Source organism: Solanum lycopersicum, chromosome 3 (genome assembly GCF_036512215.1).
Source record: "Solanum lycopersicum chromosome 3, SLM_r2.1".
Taxonomy (NCBI): Eukaryota; Viridiplantae; Streptophyta; class Magnoliopsida; order Solanales; family Solanaceae; genus Solanum; species Solanum lycopersicum.
Window position 1 is genome coordinate 60,044,252 of NC_090802.1, and position 21,296 is coordinate 60,065,547.

At 36.6% G+C, this 21,296-nt stretch overlaps 1 protein-coding gene across 2 annotated transcripts in view; it reads left to right on the forward strand.

Moving 5' to 3' along the window:
• The window catches only part of LOC101253578 (serine/threonine-protein kinase ATM), a 52,827-nt gene that overhangs the window by 10,300 nt on the left and 21,231 nt on the right, over positions 1-21,296 (forward strand). For both annotated transcript variants that reach the window (XM_010320675.4, XM_010320677.4), the window contains 33 exons: positions 1,533-1,604; positions 2,983-3,120; positions 3,221-3,310; positions 3,388-3,575; positions 3,797-4,397; positions 4,490-4,561; positions 4,657-4,821; positions 5,877-6,002; positions 6,135-6,262; positions 7,861-8,017; positions 8,175-8,221; positions 8,293-8,356; positions 8,483-8,557; positions 8,646-8,765; positions 8,945-9,130; positions 9,446-9,567; positions 9,654-9,723; positions 9,831-9,958; positions 10,515-10,656; positions 10,753-10,893; positions 11,001-11,099; positions 11,239-11,285; positions 13,152-13,344; positions 13,477-13,665; positions 15,315-15,386; positions 15,732-15,801; positions 16,667-16,784; positions 16,877-17,000; positions 18,301-18,441; positions 18,598-18,711; positions 20,527-20,574; positions 20,679-20,783; positions 20,949-21,035. In XM_010320675.4, coding sequence (XP_010318977.1) covers positions 1,533-1,604; positions 2,983-3,120; positions 3,221-3,310; positions 3,388-3,575; positions 3,797-4,397; positions 4,490-4,561; positions 4,657-4,821; positions 5,877-6,002; positions 6,135-6,262; positions 7,861-8,017; positions 8,175-8,221; positions 8,293-8,356; positions 8,483-8,557; positions 8,646-8,765; positions 8,945-9,130; positions 9,446-9,567; positions 9,654-9,723; positions 9,831-9,958; positions 10,515-10,656; positions 10,753-10,893; positions 11,001-11,099; positions 11,239-11,285; positions 13,152-13,344; positions 13,477-13,665; positions 15,315-15,386; positions 15,732-15,801; positions 16,667-16,784; positions 16,877-17,000; positions 18,301-18,441; positions 18,598-18,711; positions 20,527-20,574; positions 20,679-20,783; positions 20,949-21,035 — 4,239 coding nt within the window. The remainder of the gene's footprint in view (positions 1-1,532; positions 1,605-2,982; positions 3,121-3,220; positions 3,311-3,387; positions 3,576-3,796; positions 4,398-4,489; positions 4,562-4,656; positions 4,822-5,876; positions 6,003-6,134; positions 6,263-7,860; positions 8,018-8,174; positions 8,222-8,292; positions 8,357-8,482; positions 8,558-8,645; positions 8,766-8,944; positions 9,131-9,445; positions 9,568-9,653; positions 9,724-9,830; positions 9,959-10,514; positions 10,657-10,752; positions 10,894-11,000; positions 11,100-11,238; positions 11,286-13,151; positions 13,345-13,476; positions 13,666-15,314; positions 15,387-15,731; positions 15,802-16,666; positions 16,785-16,876; positions 17,001-18,300; positions 18,442-18,597; positions 18,712-20,526; positions 20,575-20,678; positions 20,784-20,948; positions 21,036-21,296) is intronic.

Sequence of the window (21,296 nt, forward strand, 5' to 3'; positions counted from 1 at the left end):
ATTGTTGATTTTTTTATTATATATAGTATATACCATAGGCCATTTTGAAGGGGAGCCTTGGAGCAACGGTAAAAGATCTGTGTGACCTCTAGGTCACGTTTTTGAGCTGTGGAAGCAGCCACTAATGCTTGCACTCGGGTAGACTGTATACATCACATCCCTTGGGGTGTGGCCCTTCCCCGGACTCTATGTGAACGCGGAATGCTTTGTGAACCGAGCTTCCCTTTATGCCATAGGCCATTTATCAAAGATTAATAGTCAGAGGGATAAGCTTTGAATGGGTTATTATTCCTTGACCTAGTGCGGGAGAGGTTTTGGCAGAATGGGCATCATTTTTTGGCAATATTCTGTTAACCGCTGCAACGAATTTAGAAAGAAATTTCTGAAAATTTACCTTTAGATTAAGGGAAACTTCCAAATGCTTCTAGTATTGCAAATAAGTCTAGGAGATTTTTAAGGTAATAAGTCTAGGAGATTTATGTTCAGAAATTTTTGATTCTTGAGGGAGATGGCACGAAGAATCCTGATGATCTCTCCTTCAAAGTTGGCAAGTGTTTCATGGGAGATGGCTCAGAAAATCCATATGGGCACATGACAACAATATCCAACATGTGAAATGCCTCTTATGTTTGTGATCCTTGAGATGCACTCTATACTCTTCCATCACATGAGAGATACATTTCCATGTTATGGAAACATGATAACAATATCCAACATGTGAAATGCTTCTTATGTTTGTGATCCTTGAGATACTTTACACTCTTCCATCACATGAAGATGCATTCCCTTGTTACGAAAATGGACCTTTGACCCGCTCAACTCCAGCAGTTACCTCAAGAGTTTAGAACTGTCCAAGATAATGTAAAGAAGAAATTACAACCCTTATGCTCAATCAATGTGGGTCTTTAATATCCTCTTTCACACTCACAGTTAGACATCTTAAGTGTAGATAATATAACTTGTGGGCCAACATTGAATAACTCAACCTTAGGGGCGGGTCTTATTCTGAAGCTATGTTGAGAAAATGGATCTTTGGCCTAGCTCAACCCGAAAAATCAACTCAAGAGGGTGAGGATTGTCCAAGAGCATAGAGATGCTACAACCATACTCAACCAATTTGAAAGAAAAATACTACAGAAAGTAATATGTATGTAACAACTTGATTGAAAAGATCTAGTGATTTAAGAGTATTAAGTGTTTTTTTTTGGATGAATTAAGAGTGTTAAGTGTTTAGTATCAAAATGTTAAAGAGTTATATAGTCTGTCATTGGTCAAATGTGATAGTGTCTTGTATGCAACTCCTAGAAATAGGTGTGCATATTTGTTGGCAAATCATTCTTCTCATGTTTTTACTCTTAACATTTAACATTCTGACAATTTGTATTTGATCTTTTTCCATGATAGATGATTTGCATAGTGCTGCATTCTGCTTTATTGTGCTTTGGTGATGGTTTGGGAAACTAACTTGCTTACGTATCTTCTTTTGTTCCTGTCTTGCAAAATAATATCTTCGCTTCTTCTTTTTTCTGTAGGGTGATCTTAGAGACACTTTATATTTGAGGCAAAATCTTTTGAGAGCTATTTTAGCTTTTCCTTTCTGGAAGGTTTGTTAATAATATTTTGATGTATGGTTATCAATCTTTTTTTTGGAAAAGTAGTATTTTATTGATGTTTTTAGGGTAATGAAACCTTGTATACAAATAGTATACCAATGGCAAGGAATCTACAAAAAATTATAGTTCTCCAGTCTTTAGAAAAGACAACTAATCATCTATACCAATAGGGATCTTGTGGATGCACCAACACTTAACAAAAAAAAGAAGAGAGTTCCTAATCTGTGCAAGATCATGATCTCCCGTCCGGATGCATCAGTTCCTTTCCCTTCAAAGCACCCTCATAAGTGTAATTATCTGTTACCTGATTTCGGCCGACGATGGTGACTGAAAATGCAAAAGACATGGAAGATGCAATAATGGTATTTCATGATAATCCACAACCCATTTCTAATCTGATTTTTAGCCACTGATCTCTACCAAAAAAAAAAAGAACTCCTCTACAACATCTCTTTACCAGAACCTTTCCCCAAGAAATCCCATCAATCAGTCATATATCTCACACACAGAATACCACCCTTAGTTGAAGAGTTAACTTCCTTTTCTCCATGGGATGATGTTTTGTTCAATTTCATCTAATGGAAAATTCCTCTGAAAATGTTCGTTTATATCTGCCATACTAGCTGGGAAGTTGAGCAGATAAGTAAATATAAGTAGGGAACTGGAGACTATGCTTTAGGTTAGAGCTGTTTCTTCATATGCAAGAGAACTACTTGCTTATTCTAATATCTGTAGCACTGGGATCCATGCTGTGCTTTCTTATAACTAGTTCCCATGGGTAGTTCCGAATAAGTGGGGGAAGAGAACCCATCTTGCTTCAAGCAATCTGTATAAGGTTGAGACCTTATAACATTTCTCCCTCTGAGGTGATTCACTGCTTTTGAGATTATCTTCTGCTGTCTGAATTGTTGGAACCAAATCAGTATCCTGCTTTGATGTATCTTTTGCCCATGCTCTGGTGCTTTTCACTTGGTTTCTTCTCGTGACTTCCTTCTACATCTTTGTCCTCTTGCAAAACAGATTTAAAAAACATGGGTAGAACCCCTTTATTGGTAAGGAATTTTGTTGGTTAGCCATTTATCAACCCCTGGAACCTGACTGAAAAAATGCAAAAATTGATCATGCTTTCCACTTGGTGACAAAACCCTTCTCTCTCATAGTAAACTCCAGAAAGCCAAGTTAACATGATAATACGCTTTCTCAAAATCAAGTATACTAGAAATTCCAGGATCCTCTCCTTCCAATCTGAAGTCAATCCACTTAAGATATTGTTCTAAGAGTCTAAACAAAATATTGCACAATGATGTTGCATGTTCTAGCAAAGCACAATGTATTTCGGTTAATGGTGGTGTGGTGCTTTCACATGTAGGAATGTTCAATGTTGAATAAACATCTGGTTGCTGTATTGCCAACAGCAGTTTACGCTCTCTGTACTGGTGGTACACCATTGCTAGATAAAGGATTACCCCCATCACACTATGTTCCTGAAACTATGAATGATGTGAAGGTATATATTGTTGTTTCTGGATAACCTTATGCTTATGCCTATGTTCTCTTTCATGAATATTGTTAAGTTGACCAAGATGCTGAAGTACCTATTGTTGTAGGTCGAGGATCACACACATGAAAGTGTGCATGATTTATTTGAATGCTCTGTTGAGGTTCTTGCAAGGATTGGCCAGGAATCTGTTCTGGAGGTGTTGCACTCTTTTGTTGTGTTTTCTTCTCTTTGTGGTCAAAGTCTTCATCTCAATAGACTTTTAACTGGTTTCAGGACGTTCAACCACCTTGTTGCCAAAGCTTACGTCTACCCCGACAGATCAGAGATCCACTTTGTCATGAAGTCGAAAATCACATTCTTGAAATTATTAAAGATGAAGAACATGAAAGGATGCTTCTATCTGATGTCATCTTCCTCTGTGCTATTTTATCAAACTTCATGTATTGTTCGTATAGTACAAGGTTTGTCCTTTTCTCTTTAATGTTTGCAAGACTCAGTCTTAGTCTTAATAATTGTGTCTGATTATGACGTTAATACATTCTTCCATACCGGCATATCATCGGCATTGACTGATTTTTGCCATTTTCTTTTTGCCTTTTGTTTTTAAGTTTTCTCTCCTGCTTGCAATGGAATGACTAATCTTTCTGTTTGTGTTACACTTCATGTGCTGTTTCACTCTTAGGATAGGAGAAGAAATTGTGCCTTGCGTTGCCACTCTGAGTCAATACGTGTCGAAGTTGTTGGATCGAGCTGCTTGTATCTTAGAGAAGAGTTATGATGACCTTGTTTGTGGTTTGTTGGGTTCAAGGTCAATATTTGACACAATTGGTACCATTCGTGTGTCCTTCGAAAGTTTTCTATGCTCCCCGTTGTTTAATGAGATGCAAGCCGGCAACAACATAGACATACTAACTGCAATAATCCAATCTGTGGAGAGGCTTCTGAAAGTTCTTGCTAAACTGTATGAAGGATCCTCAAGTAGTGGAAGTAATATTCATTCAAAGAGGGGTGACCTTGGCTCTTCTGCATCTGTTTCTAGTCACGCTTCTCATCCAGTAAATAGCCGTACTAGTATGATCATAGACATGGAGTTGGATGTGAACATTGCTTCTAAAGATACCGACTCTGTGAACATTGGGGGAAAAGCTACTGCCGATGTATTGGTTTCATCTGTAAATCAGAGAATTGAAGTCATATCAATCATCACAAAACTCTTTTCGGCTTTACCATCTCATACATGGGATGTCATGTTTGAGCTCATGGAGAAAGAAAGTGATCCAAGGGTAACCCTGCTGGAATCATCTGTTCTGGAATTGTTTCCTGATGATATTGCATTTGTTGATGAATATCTTGCTGACTTTTGATTTCTTATCAGGTCTTGGAATTAATCATACACAGCCTTTGTCAACATCCTCATTGGTCTTCCAGCAGAAAGTTCTTAAATTTTGTAATAAGGCTCTTTGGTTTGTTCGTCTTAGTTAACTACAAACTATTTATGCTCTGAAAACTCTGATAACTACTTAATTCTTTTTCTGTCTACAGATTACATCCTTAAATGATTTCCTAGACATACAGGCAAATCTCAAGGTCCAGTCTCTGAATGTGCTAGCTGCCATCTGCAGTTTGTTGGAGAGTCTCTTATCCTGTGATGGTGTTGCAAAGCACCCAAAGAGGACTCTGTCTTCACGGGAAAAATTGTCTGAAGAGGTATAGTTGGTGTATCTTAGATTTTATCTGCATATTACATTGTGCTAAACATAGTTTTAGTTAAGCCATGCTATGTATTCTAAAGGACATTCCTTTTATGTAACACGGATCTTGGAGTTCTTTCCTGCAGTGTACACTGGTAATGCTTCTCCTGTTGTATGCTTTTCTTGTTTCATCACTTCATGCCTTTTTCAGATCGTTTAGTACATCAAAACTCCATTCTGAATAATTGTCTATTCGCATTGAGTAAAATTCCACAGGATAAAATGAAATGGTAAATCTGGATGTCATTGATAGGAAGATAGTACACTAAGACCTCTGTAGCAGATAGTTGACAAACTTACAATCGGTCAAAGCTAGTCTGTTTACGCTTTTAAATTGCTTCTAAGTTCCCTAAGATTCTTATAGTTAGTTAGTGAGATGATAAATTAATCAATGCTTTAACGGATTACTGTGTTGCTGACCTAGTCTCTCCTTGAGAGAAGCTTACTTAAGACATCTTACTTATTATTTTCCATTAATCTCGCTCTTTGGGGACATTCGATAAAAGTGGAATGATACGGCTCCTATCAATGATAACTTGCCAGAACTTTCTCAGGAAAAAAATTGTTGTTATTTTTGGTACTTCTTTCTCATTCTTCTGAATTATTTCCTCTGGTACTAAGGTTATATATTTCTACTAACATCACTGCTAGATCTGTGATGCAGCTTAATGCCTTAGTATTATTTTTTTCTTTATTGGGTGGAAAGCTGTTTTCCTTGGTGTTCTCTCCTTTCTTGAACAATATAATCTCTTTTCTTGTTCCTATCAAATCTTTCTTAATTTGCATGTCCTGAGAAATGGGGTTGCAGGGCATGATTTCTCTTTTATGGTCCTATGGTTTAGATCACTGCTAGATCTGTTCACTTATGTTTTAGTATTACTCTTTTTTAATTGGGTGGAAAGCTGTTTACCTTGGTGTTGTTACTTTTCTCCTTTCTTGACAAATAGAAACTCTTTTCTTGTTCCTAACATAACTTTCTCAATTTGCATATCCCTTAAAATGGGGTTGTAGGGCTTGATTTCTCTTGGAGACTTGATGAACAAAATTGCAGACAGTGACCTCTTTGATTGGGTTGGACGGACTAAGCTTATTGATTGCATTTGCAATTTCATTTTAGTGGATCCTCAAACTGGTCAGGTATCACCTTCTAAAATCTTGATAAAAAAAGATTGAAATGAGATCACTTTTCCTTTTTATCTAGTTTCATTTTAATTTCTGATCTACAAAATTGTCATTTTCTTTCATGACACCTGCTTCAAATTTGAGCAGTCCATGATTGAGAAGCTGTTGCTGATGCTTCCCGATCCAGATTATCGAGTTAGGTTATGCTTTGCTCGACGGGTTGGTGTGCTTTTCCAAACTTGGGATGGTCATTTTGAACTGTTCCAGGACATATGGTACGATGCTTAGTTTTTCTTTTTCTTTTTAATGCATTATTACCTTTTTAAGTATGTCGAAAACTAACTGCTTGGCCAGAAATAACCATCCATATAAATCTCAAATAAAAAGCATGGTTATTAGTTTATCACAGTCAATTATATTGTTATTTAGAATTCTTTGAAAGTTGCTCAAAAGTTGAACGAAAACAATAGTCATAATTTTTTTTATAATCAAAAGTTTAATAGGCAAATACTCGAGTATGCATTGATTAACTTTTCTAACTTAGGGCGTGTTAGAAGTCTTGTCTACTTAAATTAAGTACTTGGGCATGTAACTGTGGTTGGAGTAAAACATGAACACCATTTTTTTTAATGTTACTAACTGGAAATAAGACATTGCTTATAATCGTTGCATGGAGAATCTACAAACTATTCCATCTACCCCTTTAAAGAGCCATACCATTTTGTTGAGGCAAGAACATCTGCTTACATTTAAAGAAAATGCATGCAGATTGCGAGTGTTACAATGATTTTGGTAGGTCTACTGTAATTCGTCTTTTGTTTGTTGAAATATTGATCTTCCTATTGCCCCCAGGGATTAGCTCAGTTAACTAAGGTAGAGAGACTTGTGTCTAAGATCACATGTTCGAGCCCTACGTCAAGCGAGCTAACTCTGGTACTTAAGTGGAGAAGGGTAGAATGGTGATCCCATTATCCCCAAATTGAAGATGCAGTTGGCCCAAATGCTCGGCCCCAGACAGATCTGTCGGTCATAAATAAATAGCGATTGTCCTTTGCACTTGATTTGATAAATTTCATTTCAATTAGTTTGGTAATGTCTAAATGGGTCTATGGAATTAGAGAAGGAAGATTACCAGTAATGTTTTGGAGAAAAGTTTAGTCTAGTTCTTTTTTGGTTAATAAGCTTAATTTTTGAGAGAGCTCAATAGGATTGAGAGTGGGACTGGTGTAGAGAGCAGCTCAAGAGGCTGAGATGGATTCAGCATTGAGATAGTAAGGGTAGAAGTGGGCTTGAAGCGAAGTTGGTGATTCAGGTTTTAGTTGAGAGAGATGCCTAGAGAGAGATTAGTTGTATTAATGGCCTTACTAGTGGAAAAACTGGTTTACAAAAGTTTGGCTCTAGTGTCATGTTATAGAAGAATGAGCATCCAATCTAAAACTTTAAGACAATGTGTGGAGGTGATATTGTGGAGGTGATATTCCAGAAACCCTTGAGGTCTGAAATTTGTGAACTTAGAAGAAGGAATGGTCAAAATTTCAATGAATGAAAAGGGTATAAGAGAAGTGCTTGGGACAGTTTTATTTTTCTGTTTCATTTTCAATTGGTAACTCTTCATCATTTTAATTTACCTTAGCAATTTCCCTTACCAGCACCTTTCATCCTATTTTGCCTCCTATAATTTTGTCAATTTGGAGTTGCATTGTGTGAGCATTTACCAGGAAAACATCCACTACATCCTTTATGCAATTCCAGTTTTTAGATTTATTATTCTTCTTACCGTAGTTTCACTATTGGTTAACTTTTTCCTCTCTTCCGTTAGCATTTAAGTTTCTGATTAACATTTCAATTGTTCACCTGAAATTTTCTGTTTCAGTTCGAATTTTGGTATAAAGGTTGTGACTTGCTCCAGAGATAAACTGGTGATTGCGAAGGAGGTTTTAGCTGCTGGTCCTCAGCCTCATACCATATTGGAAACAACAATTGTAACCCTAGCTAACCTTGCACTGCACAGTGAAAAGATTGAATTGGAGGTATTCAAGGAGGCTGTTTGTACTTGATTTGTTTAGGGGATTCATTTACAGTGACATTAATTTGCTGAAATTATTAGAGAGAACATGTAGATCTCTTCACCAAGATTAGTTTTTTTGACTTTATGAGGTTATACCTGTCTAATTTGTTGTTTTGCAGGCTGTTTTTATGGTATGCGTTATTGCTGCTATTAACCCTTGTTTAAGGTACTCAAAAGTCATTACTTGGTCTTGTTTTTCTGGGAGATCACTTGTTTATTATATTATCCTCTTTTCAGGAGGCTTGTTATTGCTTCCCTTGATAATCTATCAAGGGAGTTAAAGTATACTTCTAGGTCAAAGGTATGAAATGTTAATTAAAGAGCTTAGCAATCAGCCTTATAGATATGTGATCAAAAAGTGTGAGATTCTCAACTTGCTTGGTCCTTAAATCATTTTTCTTGCTGGCACAATCTTGATTGTTTGCAGTATATGGAAGAACTTATGGCGTCGATCCTCTTTAGTTGGGTTGCTACTGGTGTAAGTTTAGCTTCTCTTCTTGAGGTAATGTGTAGGTTCTTTCTAATCCAGCTCATTATCAACAATCTGTTGCCACCCGAACAGCTAACACATTAACTATACGTCATGTCAGGCAAGGGATCTGTTTGTCTTCAATGTAGAGCCTATCAATTTCATTCATTCCTGCTGCCGTTGGCTTCTTCCATCTTTTCTCTTGCATGGTGACATCTCCAACATGAATTGGATTGCGAAGGTTGGAGTTTCTTTTTGTCATTTTTCATTCAGTTACAATTTTAAGTTAGTCATATATGATTTCTCTAGTATTCTTGGTGCTTATACTACCAAGTTCCATGCTTACTCTGTTGTATATTCTCAGATTTTAGTCACTGTTCTGCGCCATACCTGAAATTTCTACATTTTCATCATGTGCAGGTTGCTTGTGAGCCTCTTGCTGAAATGATTAAGAATCACTTTGTTGATATTTTCTCTGTTTGTATTGCATTACATTGCAGTAAGAAGGCTGGTTGGGAGAAGGGATCAGCTGTACTTGAAAGTTCAATTCTGGATATTGCTAAAATATCTGAAACTGAAAGAGACAAACTTATAAAGACGCACATGGTATGACTCTCCTTCACATACATTCGAGTTGACATTTTGATTTATCTGAAATGAGGTGTGTACTATGTGAGGAAGTTGCTAAAAAAATTGTCTTGTTCTATAGGGAAATGCGTACATGAACATCACATCTAATTGCATAAATTTTGAATAACACCTGTTTCTCTGCGTATCACTGGTTCCTATGGGAGTAGTGTTTGGTGCAATACTGTGATATGAGTGTTTCATTTTTTATGTCAATGTTACTCCACTTTCACATGAAAAATCAATCTACTTTCCCAAGTTTTATCTAAATAATTCCGCCATATTTTTATGCAGGTTTCAATCGTCAATACTATTTTCTCTCTTGCTTCAACAGCTGAAGACCCTGTTCTACCTTTATTCTCCAAGGAGACAATAGCACGTGCAATTAAGACAGTTGTGGATGGATTTTTGGAGATGTGCTGTATCTTCTCTTGGTCATTTTTTAAAATTATGTTGTTGTTGGCATGTTTTCTCTAAATTTTCTTTTACTGCTTTCTTGTAGGGACGCCTCTTCTCAAAATATTGGTCTTATTGACAAGATTAACATCTTCCGACCAGATCGAGTATTTACGGTACTGCATGCGCATATATAGTTCTTCTTTGAAATTTTTGTTTGGCTATACGTCTTACGTAATAACTACTAGTGGGAAGTTTCTAAATATTTCATATGGCTGTGCAGTTTATAGTAGAGATGCATTACAAAGTTTCTGCAGCTGGTCATTTCAGGCATAAATCTTACAGGCTTGCTGGGATTGAAGTGCTTATTGATGTATTAGGGCATCGAGTTACAGTTCCTAGTACAGCCAGGTACGTTAATTCACCTTGTGATAGATGAAACCATTTACCTGATCAAAAATTAAAATTAAAATTGGAGGATAAGCCTCTGCATAGGGGGACAGTGATTTATGGTGAGGACATATTTGTTTCTCTATTAAGTTGTGCACAGGCTGACTGAGAAACGTCATCTGAGAAATGCAATAGCCTTGTAATTTCTTCTTGTGTTAGATTGGAACTTCAAATGTTGATATTGAACATTTCCCTTTGCTTTTTATGTTTTGTCCAATATAACTGCTCATCTATTTTGAGACATAATCGTCAATGTTAGGAATCTATTTAAACTTAACAATTGTTTTGTATTTTGAATTAAAACACGCTGATGCATTTTCAGTATAGACTGAGTGCAGTTGTCTGAGCTTTTGTTTGTCCTCAATTTTTTATGTACAACACATGGCTGATCGAGGTGGTGTTTATATGCTTTAGTTGTGTGATTCCCTGCATTCCGTAGGTGGTGCTACATTTGCTTGATTTGCATAAAACATTTATTTCATGCTTAGAGGATCTCAGATCTGACATTTTTTTCTAGTTATCTCCTCAACTTGATTGGTCAATGCTTGGACCTTGATGCTTTGCTGGACCAGTGTTGCCGAATGATTTCTTCATTGCTAAAAGTATTCAAAATCAAGCAATTGGAGGGAACGGCTATTGTCTTAGGTGAACAGCTTCAGGTTGACGTCGCTGAGACTCTTATTTTACTACTTATCTATATTATTTACACCTTATTCTTCAATTGTGTTTAACCTTATGCTATTTCTTCTGTACAGTTCTTAATCTCCAAGTTGGTAATATGTTGCGTTCCTTCTGAGTCTAGTTCCAAAGTGTCAGCTGCCACATCATCTCAAGTTCTGTCACTGCTCTGCCAACTCACCTTGGACTCTGATCCATCTCTGCACGAGTACATTAAAGTAGGAATTTCTGGTATCCTTATTACCTGAACAGTTTGAACAATCATAGGACCCGAGTAGACTGTGCACTACTCATTTGGCCATACTAATTGCGTGTGTTACTTCAGGAACTAGAGCCCTTCCCTAACCTCGACTTATTTCATGATATAAGGATGTTTCATGAGGAACTATGCCAAAATTACTCACCTATGGAGCACTTGTTAACTGTAAGTAGCACTTGGAACTTCAATGAACAGTTTGATGACATTGTTAAACAGATCCTGTTCAAGTAAGGTCGTTGTTTGATGACCTTTCATTTTTCTATTCAAATGCTTAGTTTTAATTTATTAAATTTGGCTGTTTCAGTTAGGGAAACGATCTCGTTACCTTCCGCCAAGATTACTTCTCTGGAGGTAATTGTTCTTTTACAGCCTCTACTTTCTGTATTGTTTCTGTTCTTGTCTCATCAATTGTGGTCCTTTTAAGCATTACTTGGTTATATGGACTAAATTTGAGTTCTGTGTTCTTTTTTCCTGCACATGTAAGGTAGGTGAATTGAGAGTCGAACACTTGCTATTATAGAACAATTAATTGTTAGATTTAAAATAAGAAGTAAGAAGTGAACTTCAATGGGGCATATCGATGTATGTATGCTATTGATATAAACTTCAATGCATTATCACCATGTCAGAGATAGTCCATATGTTGTATCCATTCTTCCCAAAATGTAGAGGAGAATACCCACAGCCACCTCTCCCTTTAACCCCCCCTCCCCCTCTCCTGACTACAATATTAATTGTGTCTTAATCACAAACAAGTTGGAGTTGGCTATATGAATCCTCAGTGATCCCCTTGCGAAGTACTTTTTACTCCTTAGTAGTTTGATTTGATAACTGTATTCTTTGAAAGTTTGATTTGATAACTGCATTTTTGGTTGATTTGTTTTAAAGTATTCAGATCTTCACTAAAACAGGAAGGTAGTTGATCATTATTTATAGAGACTGTACTGTCTACTATCACAGGGCAATAGTTATTGCACCTTAATATTTATCCACACACAATAAAAATGTTAGTTAAGCCCTTTTATTTTATCCACCCCTAGGGTCACACCATTATTCGTTTTTTAGGCTGTAAGCAACTACCTTAACTCAAAATTCCAGTAGAAAATTTGACGTATTAAAGATAATAAGCTGGAGTGAGAATTTACAAAGAAAGGAAAGAAAAAAACCTACTTATCTAGTGTCCTATATAGAACGCTAGACTAACAAGAAAAATAGTTCAAAGTTGAGAAAAAAGATATTAAAACAGGTGGAGAACAAAATTTAAATCTAAAATCACAATTTTAGGGAAGAGTTCTAATTTCTTTCCTGTTTTCACTTAATTAAGCTTCTACTAAGAATCATTTCAATTAGGGGTGGCAAAATTAGAACATTAAAATATGATTCACCAACTCGTATGTATTATAGGTGGTTATTACTCGCCAATTTTTTAATTTATGCTCTTTGACCATTCCAATACAGTCCATGTAAAGTTGGGCTACATGTATGATTCAAATTGACCCATGAAAAGCTTTGAAAAAAATTTAAATTGATACTTTTTTTATTTGATATTATTTATAGCTCTAGTAAAGGAGAAAACTTTATTAATTTTCTGTGGTAATTAAGCAAATTATAAACTCTCTATCTTTTTGCGACGTACTTTTTACTCCTAAGAAATTTGGTTTGAGTTTGATAACTGTACGCTTAAAAGTTTGATGTGATGATTATGTTTTTTAATAGTTGATCGGTCTTTGAGGATTCTCTCTGGTGCAGTTAAATGTCTCTCAATATTTCTAATTTTATATCTGTTAAGATTTCCCACATCGGAAAAGGGATGGAAAGTTGGTCTCCGTATATGGACCTGGACAATCCTCTCTCCATGAGCTAGTACGATCCATCTTTACGTTGTATCAGAGCCAGACCCTTCCCAATTCTTTGTTTACCAATGTTGAGGCCCCATATTATATTGTCCACGCTCCGATTAATGAGGTCTGGGCGTGCATGGTACCACATCGGAGAAGGGTTTGAAGTTGGTCTCCTTATGTGGAGTTGGATAATTCTCCCCTCATGAGCTTGCTTTTGGGGTTGAGTTAGACCAAGATCCATCTTGACACTATCCTTCCAACTAGGCTGAAGTCATAGATGAGTTCACCATTCTGCTTCAGATTTCTTCCAATGCTATCTATTTAGCTCTGTTGCAAGTGACTTTAGCAGTTAAAATTTCTTCTCCTTTGGTGGCAGTTTAAAAGCATTACACAAGAAATTATTTGAAGATGAAGCTTACCCAGCACAAAAGAACGAGGAGAACATTTTTGAAGATGCATATTTGGATTCTGACCATGAAATTGTTCATACAGTCTGGAATCTGGTGCACATATGTAGTTTGAGTGGTGCTGGCAATTTTGGTGTGCTGGTCTCTGATTTTTTATCTCGGGTATTATTTTTAGTATTGCTATGTTATTGAGTTGTACCTTTTTCTGTTATTTCAGTTATTTATCTCGGCTGTTTATTTTATTTTTTGTTTCTTCATGTATCTCTGCCGTCTGCTTTCTCACTGCAAGTGCAGGTTGGTATTGGTGATCCCCATGGTGTTGTGTTCCATCTTCCTATTGAGTCTAAATCTCTACATGATCATAATTTCCACCTTGGTATGAGCATATCAGATGAACTTCTGGTGGCAATTATGAGGCTTTTAAAGAAATATTTGATGGATGACTCCGTAAAGATAATTGACATGGCATCTCAAGCTTTGCGGGTGAGTCAACATATGATAAATTGTGTGATATTATTTCAAGCAGATCTCTGCCAAACCCCATATTTCCATTTGGCACTGTTATTCAAAAGATTTCATCATTCAAGTATGTTTTAATGCATGAATTTTGGATCATAATCGCTCATCTCTTATGTACTTGTTAATAAGGCTGGTCACTAAGAAGGAGGTTCAAACTTAGGCTTCATATCTAATTACCTGAACTTATGTGCCAAGCGACCAACCAATCAAAAACACCCTGCCTCCCGACCTGGGAACCAAAAAAAAGAGAGAAAAAGGTAATGCTGAGATAGAAGAGAATGGATGAACAAAAGGAAAGAAAAGATTCTAAATGATTACAGAGAGTTGGATAAAGTGTTTTAGGTTATTAAGTTTCACACCTTCTCCTTTGGCTGGATAATTGCTATATGATTGTCTCCCGAGTCCTGAAGCTACTCTTTTAGCTAATTTAATAATGCTGGAACTAGACGATTCTGTCCAAATGAAGTTAGTAAACAGAATATCTGTGTTATTGCAGGGATCTTATGACTCTTTCATTATATTCATTACCTATAAGGACAAGTTCCTGTTCCTTAGATCCTTATTAATTCCTTGTCATTGGATATATGTACAGTCTCCAGTGTTGCGCTTATGTCCCATCATCTTTGTTAGGAGACTAGCTTTGTCCATGTTTGAGATGTTAATTTCAGGTCAATACTCTGACGTTTTATACCCCTTGAAATACATATTCAAGTGTTGCTCTAGTAAAATTTTACACTGATATTTATTTCTGAGAACGAGGCCCTTTCCATATCTAATAAGCTTGAGATCATTCTGTCACACCCAATTTGCATACCCATTAGGCGAACCCATATGCATTTTAATTATAAATGATATAAGTGACTAGAATATATCTTAAAGAAGCTAAATAGAGTATCATATAGAAGCACATCTAGAACCCATGATGCTTTGCAGCCTAGGCTTGCACTGTCGACTGTCCCGACCCAATGCCTTGCGATCGCGAAGCACAACGTACCAAGAAAAAAAAGGATCTGAACTGTCCAAAATGTAGTTTTCCTGCCCAAAATTCACTCGAGCCCCTTGGGTCCCAGCCTGAATCATCCCCATAAGTCCTGAAACACTTGTTGAACCAATGAGAACTCTCAATCATGGACTGGGATGCAAATATTCAAACGAGGGGTTAATATGTTGCATGAGGATCTTGGTATCAAAGCTTGGTACTTTTATTGCTGTTTTCACATATGTGGTGCAGGTCAGTTTTGAGCTATTAAAATTGGTGCTTTTCAAACCCTATTTGAGTGTGTTAGTAGGAGGCCTGATGCAGTGAGTCTTGGTAGAGAGTACCAAGAGCAAAGTGTATTTGATTAACTAAAACATTTAAGGTGCTTAATTAAAGATTCTTCTTTAATATTCTAAAAAAAAAGGTTCTTCTTTACTACAGTTGTAGCCATTTGATCTTGGGAGCTCATATATTGTAAAACCTGTGTCTACATCTTCTCATTTTCATTCTTTGAATGGTTGTTTCTTAATGCCGTTCTTTATAGTTTCTCGAATAGTCATGGTTTTCTGAGGATAAAGCTCAAAAGATCTTCCAATTCCGTTTTTTTTTCTCTAAAGCTGGTTTGTTCAAGCAGGGGATACTTTCAACTGAAAATGGTCAGAGGGCTTTGCTATCATTTGATTCTCATCAGAGATCCCTTATTGAGGTAGCTGAGAATCTTCTGTTATAATCCTTGCTGTTTGTTAAACCATGTATCTGATTGATTCTAACCTAAACATATGCAGAAAATCGTTGCCTTCTCAAAAAAAAAAAAAGTCTGCAGAAGTTGGATGTAACACTTCATTAACAATATTTTTTTAAGTCAGCAGCCTTTCCTCTTGGACAGTATTTTGGATATAATTATATGCCTTTTATTTTGCTCGATATTCAATAATGTTTAGTTTTATAATTGTGTCAAAAAAGGTTCAAATTTTAAACAATTGTCTGGGTTCTTTGGAATTACTCATTTGTTTCCCAATTTTGGCAATTAAGCTGCTCTGTGTGTTTGTAGGTTCATTCCAAGGGTGTCAATATCAACCTGGTGCAGAAACTCCTGGCAGATTTAGAAAGGAAGCTTAATGGTAAGATTCAGTTTAGTCATTAAGTTTATTTTATCAGCAAATGCGGTGAAAACTTGGAAATTTGTTCTGGGTATCATATATACTTCTATGGATGCAAAATCTGTTATTTTGATGTCTTTCCTCAACTTCTTGTGTATTAACCTATTCTTTGGAATGAAATTCCTTCCCCCTAAGCTCTTGAATCTATAAGTTACAAGAGTTATTTTGTGTAGTGCGTTTAGTATTCAACAATAGGGAGGATAACTGATTCAAGAGTCGGTAGATGAAAATACAAGACAAGTTCCATAAATTACTTCGCTCTTAATGATATGATGATACATAGAGATAATATTAGAGACATCTCAATTGATGATGAGCCTTTTGTGAATACACAATTACCTTTATCTCAAAAAAAATAAATCTTGTGGGATCTAGAAAACGTAGCTTTGCCCCTATATTGCGTTGTTTCCTGCTCGGGGTTACTCTGAGGAACCTTCAGGACCTTGCTTCTCATGCCTTCAGGACTGAAGGAGGGAAGTTAGGAGGCTTAGTGTTTCAATCTAGTGCATTTTGAAGCATAGTCCCTCCAATAGGAAATATGGTGTACCCTTGGCTTTAAAGAGAAATCTAGATCCCTGCAGAAAATGGTGCTACAGTGAATCTCGGCTAGTGAAAGTTTCCTTGGAAAACTGTAAGAGTTGTTCTACCAGGACTAATCTAAATGTCTGAAAACATAGATGTTCTATTAGTTCAGTATTACACTGACAGGTGAGCTATTGATTTTGTGCATAATTTAAGCATTAGATGGTATTTTGTTGCTTAAATTAACAAAAGTCTACATCAGTTGCCATCTTTTCATTTGTCTGTTTTCTTAATATCCTTGCAGCTAAGGCACTTTCCCTAAAGACTTCTGCTATATGGAAGACTGATGGAAAAACATTCGAGACATGGATTTGTCCTCTTGTTTGTGCCCTGATTGAATATTGTGATGATAAGATCCTAAGGTAGTTTCTTCCCAGAACATCTATCCCTTTATTAGGACTATCAACTTCTTTCTTTTGTTTAAGCTGTTAGTAAGCCCCTGTGGTCCTTTCAGATTGTGTCAAGATATTGTGTTGGTGAAATCTGAAGTTGCAGAGCTCCTGTTCCCCCATGTGATGGTCAATTTGTCGAGTAGAAAAGACGTAGATGTTGATCTTTGTCAGCTGATCTCCTCACAGGTTATTGTTACATTTTGTTAGTTGTTCCATCTTTATTATCTTTGGTTCCACTTATCTCAATACCTTTCACTATCTTGTGATGTAGCATGAGCATATAAACAAAAGAAACTGCCTAACTACTCTTTGTCAAACATCGAACAACTTTTGTTGTGATACTTACTTTAAGTATATGTTTCTCAATGGTTATTCTATTCATTTTGTTGCCTAAGCCATCTACCTTCTTGACTGATTAATATGAATAGGTCCTATGCTTATAGTGTCCAGTCTCTCTAATTCAAGTAGTTAGCAGGTCAGACTGGGTTTAATTAGTCATGAAACTCACTAAAGTCTCCTTTTCTATTATTTCCTACATTATTCTATATTGGTTAAACTATCAAGAATATCTATACATGACCTTGTTTTCTATTTCTATTGATATAGTCTGATCTATTTGATTAAATGAGTTTGGGAGAGGGTGGTGGATATGAGAGTGAGGAGAGGCATGACTATTTCCGTGAACCAGTTCAGAATCATGCTGGGATGCTCGAGTACAGAAGCCATTGATCTTGTAAGGAGACTGATGTACATGGATAGGAAGAAGACCTCCATGGCGGACAAGGTGAGGGAAGCCAGGTTGAGATGATTTGGGCATGTAAAGAGGAGGTGCGTGTTGGTAAGGAGGTGTGAGAGGTTGGTTGTAACAGGAGTTCAGTAAGGTAGAGGTAGGCCGATGAAGAACTGGTGGAAGTGATTAGAAGACAGGGCATGACTCAACTTTAGCTTACTGGAGACATGACCCTAGATAGAAAGGTTTTGAGTTTGATGTTTAGGCTAAAAGTCTAGTAAGTTGCCGAGCGTTGTCGCACTTTATGTGAGGGAGGTTGGGGGCTATTTTGTAGATGCTTAGTCGCTTATTCTTTATTGTGTATTACTACCTGTTGCTGCATTTGCTTTGTCTGTTGCTATTTTGTTGTCATATTATTCTTGCAATCCTAATTTGAAAGCTTTGGTTTTGAGCCGAGGGTTTATTGGTAACAACCTCTCGACAATCTACCACAAAAGAGTGGAGTAGGGATAAGGTCAACATACATCTTACCCTCCCCAAACCCTACTTATGGAAATCTACTGTGGGTACTTTATTGTTGTGTATTTTAAGCTTTTATTAAACATTGTAATAAGTACCTTTTTGGTGAACCAATCTGGAGTTGAATAGACAAAATGTTTTAAACATGTGTGGGTATCTGTTCCAGACTTCCAGCTGGTACTATTTCATCTTTTTATTGAGATAAAAATACCAATATTTTTTCCCCTTTTTATGTAGGTGCAAGAGAACATTCTTACCGAAGACAATAAGTTGACCAAATCAATTCAAGTTATCTTAGATGCGCTTAATGAGCTTCGATTGTGTCACGTGATGGAAAGAGGCACATCCTCTAATTCCTCTAAGCGAGAAAATTCAAAGGTTCACATGATACACAAATTTACTAATAATTCATAGAAAGATACCTAATATACTAATTTGCCAAATTTATTTAGTTTCGTCTGTTGATTTTCTTTTAGAAAGAAATTAAGGTCTCTCAGTTGAGATGATATCAGTAATATCTGCTAATATTTTCAGCAATATGGAAGGCCTTCTAGCTATGGATCAAAGACACGCTCCACGCCTCTGAAGGCAAAGCATCAGACAATTACTTCATCTGTAGTATCACTGTCCACATTATCATGGGAAAAGGTAAATAAATCCTAGCATGTATTCTTCTGTAGAAACAACTCTTTCATCCTGTAAATAAAACATATTTGTTGACTCTGCAGTGTACTTGTCATCATTTATAGTGTTTCTGATCTCTATGATGTTTTACTGCTGTTAAATGCCGTCATAAACTAGTATTCCCTTTTCTTTATCGTTTGGCTGCTCACTAAGCAAGCGTTTAGACATAAGAAATGTGATAGTATTTGAAAGAGGTTAAAAAAGAGAGAAATTTATTTGTTTTCTTTGATTTAAATGTTCTCGTCTAGTAACCCTTAGTGGTGGGACCATGCGGCTTCTGATTAACATTCAACAGTTTTTAATAAGGCATTAAAATCTTATCAATGAAGGGCATAAATACCCTTATACAAGGAGTATATTGAAAAGCAGAGAGACCTCAAAAAAAAAATTGATTCCTTATGAAAGACACCAATGTTCTATGCTTAAAGGGATTCCACGGGTGCAGCAAAAGACAACAAGGGAGAAGAGACGGCTAATGCTTAAATGCATGAAGCTTTTCTCTATTCCATCGAAAGCTCTCATATTTCTCTCTATATAAATGATTCACATAAGTGCACGTGGGGCAACATTCCATGCCTACATCTTCTTTTCCATCTTCTGAAAGTCCAGCTAAGCATCCCAGCATTAACTGTACTTGACATCACCTATTGAAAGTCAAACCAGCCCGATACTTTGCACCACAATTGAGATGCAATCTGACAGTGTAAAAGGAGGTGATCCACATCTTCTCCCAAGCTTTTTCACATGAAACACCTTTTCTCTTCCTCGAACTCTCAACCGGTAGAATCACCCTCCTCATAGCTAGCCAGGTAGAGAAACACACCTTTCTGGGTAGCTAATGAGTTCAACTGAGAGAAGGAAAGGCTATCTCCCTCCTTCTCAGTATCTTTTCATAATAAGACTTAGCTAGAAAAATACCATTATTTTTCAAACATCATTGGCTAAATTGTGAAATATTTTGTTTGTGGACTGACATCTTCTTTTGGCATGAAATTTTGTACAGAAAAGTGATACTCAAAATGTTATGTTCAACTGTTAAGTCTTCAGTTCTTTTATCGCTGCTGCTTTTATGCTGTGTGACTACTTAATCTTAAGTTTTGTGGTCTGTAGTATAGCCTTATTTCACTCCTGCCTTCCCATCATTATAACCTGGTCAACTTTCAAATACTCTTATTTCACCTGGCTTGTCTAGTTCAAAGGGTTTGGTGCTAGATTTTGATACGATTAATTATCATTGAATAGGCATCAGGAAGATGCCAAATTACAAAAGGCGTGACTAGTTAGCTCTAGTACAGAAGGTCAAAAAAGAACATTTCAGAACTACTACACTAGTACAAGTAGCCTAAGCTTGCTAAGGAGCTAACAAAATCCAAAAACATGTCGACGCTATTGACTGCTGAAATAAAATTCAATTGAGCAGATTAACTAAACATCTAGTCTTTAGAGAGTGGGTAGGAATCGAAATTCCACCAAAGCATCTGCGATTCCTTCCATTCCAGATAACCCTGAAAATGATTGCTGGGATTATTCTCCAGACATTCTTGATGGCTTTGTCAACTCTCCAAGAGATCCTGCTGATGTAGGGTTCCTTGATCGACCCGGGAATACTCCAGGAAAGTCCATATAGAGAGAAGGAAAAGTTCCAAATTTTATTTCTTCTCTCTTGGTCTCCAGTGTTCTGGAAGTTGGATTGAATTACTGAGAAGATATGTTTATGACCCAAGTTCTCTACTTAAGATTACTGAGTCACGCCTTCTCCGTCATCTGATGTTTTGCTAGGTTTATTGGATTCATATGGATTATCTTGCTGTTGCAAAGTCTGCAATTGTGAGTGCCAAACTTTTTTTACGCTCTTCCATTTCCATTTTCTCTTTGATGTTCTTACCATTAATCTCTCTCTGTTTCTTCAATGCCATTGCATTCAATGACAGGCTTCTGGCGCTTACTTTACTGCTGTTCTTTACGTGGAACACTGGTGTGAAGAGAATTTCAATTCCCTAACATTGGGCACTCCAGATTTCTCTCATGTTGAGATTGTGAGTTACTATATGCATTTAATTGTTCCATCAGATGTTATCATTTGTTAGAGTTTCCTTTTAGCATTCCTTTTGCGGTCACTTAACATATAGAAAACAATGATTCATGCAATGAAGCTATCCTATGTTTTGAAGGAACAACTAATACTTTCTCTGATATTGCAGCTGCCGCAACACATTGAAATACTTTTATCTGCAGTGACACACATAAATGAACCAGACAGCCTCTATGGAATCATCCAATCCCACAAGGTCAGTTCACATAAATGCAAATCTCTGCTACTTCTTATATTTTTATTATCTTTTCTGACCTCTCGTTTTGTAATTGTCTCTTGCACGCTATGGTTAATCTTAGCCATGGCTCCTGAATTTATTGCTTCTGTGGTAAATAATAATCCAAAAAGGAAAAGAGGGAGAAAAAAAAGTATGAGGTAGACTTGGGAAAGGAGTAGTAAAAATAAAACTGTGAAAGAATACTAATGTGTGGTGAGTGGAAGATTGTTGCTTCCTAAA